This window comes from Macadamia integrifolia, chromosome 13 (assembly GCF_013358625.1).
Source record: "Macadamia integrifolia cultivar HAES 741 chromosome 13, SCU_Mint_v3, whole genome shotgun sequence".
NCBI classification, from domain to species: Eukaryota; Viridiplantae; Streptophyta; class Magnoliopsida; order Proteales; family Proteaceae; genus Macadamia; species Macadamia integrifolia.
Genome location: NC_056569.1, coordinates 28,070,115 through 28,073,178, shown reverse-complemented (window position 1 = coordinate 28,073,178; position 3,064 = coordinate 28,070,115). Strand labels below are relative to the sequence as shown.

Below are 3,064 nucleotides of genomic sequence, written 5' to 3'. Positions count from 1 at the left end.
ATTCTCTCAAGGCATAATATTTAGATTTCTAAATTTTAACTTTTTTGGGGGGCAAAAAGAATCCCAAAAGAAAGTGTAGCCCTTGTGCCCAGGCACAATGGAGTGAAATGAACACCCTACCCCTATTGATGCTTTTATGCACACTTTCATTGGCCCCTATGTTAATGTTTTTCAGGATCCTTTCTCCTTTTTTTAACTTCATAATTTTCCATTTATATGGTTTTTGTCTTGAACTATAAGTTTTTTTTTTTTTTTTTTGTGCAACCTTTGAACTTAAAAGTTGGGTGTTGGGGAGGAATATAATTCACCAAATGTAATTGCATCTGGATTGTTTTCCAAAAAAAAAAAAATTACATCTGGCTTGGCAAAGTTTGGAGCAATTAGGTTCAAAATGGATTGGTCGAGCCAGGTCCAATCGCCCAAGGCTCTCAACCAGATTTCAGATTCTCCGGGGTTCTCTCACCAACTCACCGACCTCTTGCGAAAGGGGCTCCCAATGGTCCAGATCATTTGGTCGCTCCAGCGATCAAACGACAAAGAACCTGTCCACGTGACAAATACTTATCGATAAATAAACGGCCCTAGACTATCCACGTGTCGACCACGATGCGATATTAGACCACAGATCCAACGGACCCGGCATTCGCTCCCCATCTCCGTCTCTGCAAAAAAAATCCAAATTCCTCTCACCGACACCGTTCGAGCTTTTCCGGCGTCTTGTTTCCATCTCCGATAAGCCTCGCCGTGTCTTCCAGTTCCGGTCAATTCTTCCCTCCACCTCCCCCTACCACAAACCTCAAAAACCCTCGTCAGGGTTCTCTTCTTCCCGAAATTCACGCCAAATCTTCATCCTTTTTCAATTCTTCTCTCTCTGTTTTAGTCGGAGAAGACTGAGACAGTCCAAATTCTTGACTTTTTCTTCTTCTCAATACTCAAAAATGAAAAATCTCTCTTGAAATTATGCTTCAACTGTTTCTACGGCTGAGCTCATGACTTTGTTTTGTTGTGAGTGTGTGAAACCAAACCAATTGGTTTTTCTTCTGAGTTTCTCAATGACAGAGATCCTTAGTTCATGATTCTTCTGTTCATAGCTTCCTCAATTTTTGTACTTAACTGAAATCCTGCAACTGAAAAGGTTACTTAAAGGGTCAAGAGTAAGCAATCTTCTCGTTCTCTCCTAATCTCTTGGAAGCCAGAATCGATGGCGGACTCAGACAATGAATCCGGCGGTCACAATAACAGCAACGCCAACAGCGAGTTCTCGCCAAGAGAACAAGACCGATTTCTTCCCATCGCCAATGTGAGCAGGATCATGAAGAAAGCCCTTCCTGCAAACGCGAAGATCTCCAAAGACGCCAAGGAAACGGTTCAAGAGTGTGTGTCGGAGTTCATAAGCTTCATCACTGGCGAAGCATCCGACAAGTGCCAGAGAGAGAAACGCAAGACCATAAACGGCGATGATCTACTGTGGGCCATGACTACTTTGGGATTCGAAGAGTACGTGGAGCCCTTGAAGATTTATCTCCAGAAATTTCGGGAGATCGAGGGAGAGAAGACTTCCATGGGTCGTCCAGGTGAGAAAGACGGCTCCGGTGGTTCTGGTGCCGGAGGAGGATCCTCTGGCGGTGGCAATGGTGGTTTAGTAAATCAGGGGAACGCCGTCGCCGGTTTCAATGGAAGTGGGATGTATGGTGGGATGCAGTCGACGATGATGATGATGGGTCATCACCATCAGGGCCACCAGATGTACAGCTCCGGCCCTTATCATCAAATGGCTATGGGAGGAGGTGGTGGTGGTGGTGGCCCAGCCAAGGGCAATTCCGCCGGCTCCGTCGGTGGTGGTGGTGGCGCCGGAGTTGGGACTGCCACTGGGAGGCCAAGGTAGGTAATGAATCAGTGATGATGAGGATGAGCCATTGTCCATCGATTATGATTGAGAATTCTTTCTTTCTATGGATCAGATTGGTTCTTGTTGTGTACTTGGCTGGACTTTTTTTTTTTTTTTTCTTTAATGTGAGTTTTTGAGAGGGTTACACTTGTCATTAAGTGGTTTAACTTGGATTAGTGAGACTGAATTAGGGATTAGAGTCAGTTAATTTTTATGGGGTTGACGGGTTATGGGATCAGTGTGGATCAGGTACTTATACAAGAACTATTTTTTTACGGGTTAATTCACACAGATGGAATCCACTCTCTCAGTACAAGATTGATTTTCGTACGAGGACTTGATCCACTCTCTCATGGGAGGGGCTTGTGTTTTAACCGGGGAAAGTTCAGATTCCAAAGTAATATATAACAGCAATAATGGATAAAAAGAAAGATTTGTAAAATGGAAATTACTCTCTCACCCCTTTTTTTTTTTCTTATCTTTTTCAATCATAATTTCTCTTTAATCAAGACATAGCAACAATGGGGTTTAGGAAAGGTTATAGTGTATTTAGTCTTTCTTATTTCTGTTTCTAGGTTGTTTTGTTGAATCAAATTCTTAATCACTAGGTCGCAATGGAGTAACTTTATTGTTGCATCGAGGTCTATCCTCTAGAAAACTCTCCTCTTAAAATAAAAATAGTGCTCACTCTTTAGAACTCTCTCTTAAAGAAAAAGGGGCAAGATCGATCGATCGATCGACCGACCAGAGACAAAAGCCTTAGGCTATATTCGGAAGTCAAGGAAACAAAAAAAGTGATGAATTGACAAAATGGTTTAACAATCTCAAATGTGTTGTTTGTGATTATCTCTATATATAGTGAAGTACGAGGGAGAGATAAAGTGGGGAACTCCTTTACGAATTTTCATAGATTTGTTGTCTCCACTTTTAGTGATGTATGTGAAAAGAAAGAAAAGTAAACCCTATCCATACGGTGTGGGACTAGGAATATATATCCTTCAAAATATGATGTCGACAAATTAAACCTCCCTCTGTATATGAGGAAATAATGGTTTATGCCTTTGTTATGATTGATCTCCTTTTGCCCGTAAATACCTTATGATCCCACCAAATTTTAGGGGGAGTGTAGTTGATGAAAATTTGAAGCAACATAATTCCTAAATCATAATAATGATT

The 3,064-nt window shown here is 41.7% G+C and overlaps 1 protein-coding gene across 1 annotated transcript; it reads left to right on the top strand.

The window, feature by feature from the left end:
- The first annotated feature begins 632 nt into the window (after positions 1-632).
- LOC122059405 (nuclear transcription factor Y subunit B-3-like) lies at positions 633-2,033 on the top strand. Its single transcript, XM_042622176.1, has one exon. It carries the CDS (start codon positions 1,202-1,204, stop codon positions 1,883-1,885), a length of 684 nt encoding a protein of 227 aa, XP_042478110.1. The 5' UTR covers positions 633-1,201; the 3' UTR covers positions 1,886-2,033.
- Positions 2,034-3,064: the final 1,031 nt, after the last annotated feature.

Bases quoted from the DNA above. Each gene is read 5' to 3' on its own strand.
- LOC122059405 (XM_042622176.1), top strand. From the start codon at position 1,202: ATGGCGGACTCAGACAATGAATCCGGCGGTCACAATAACAGCAACGCC.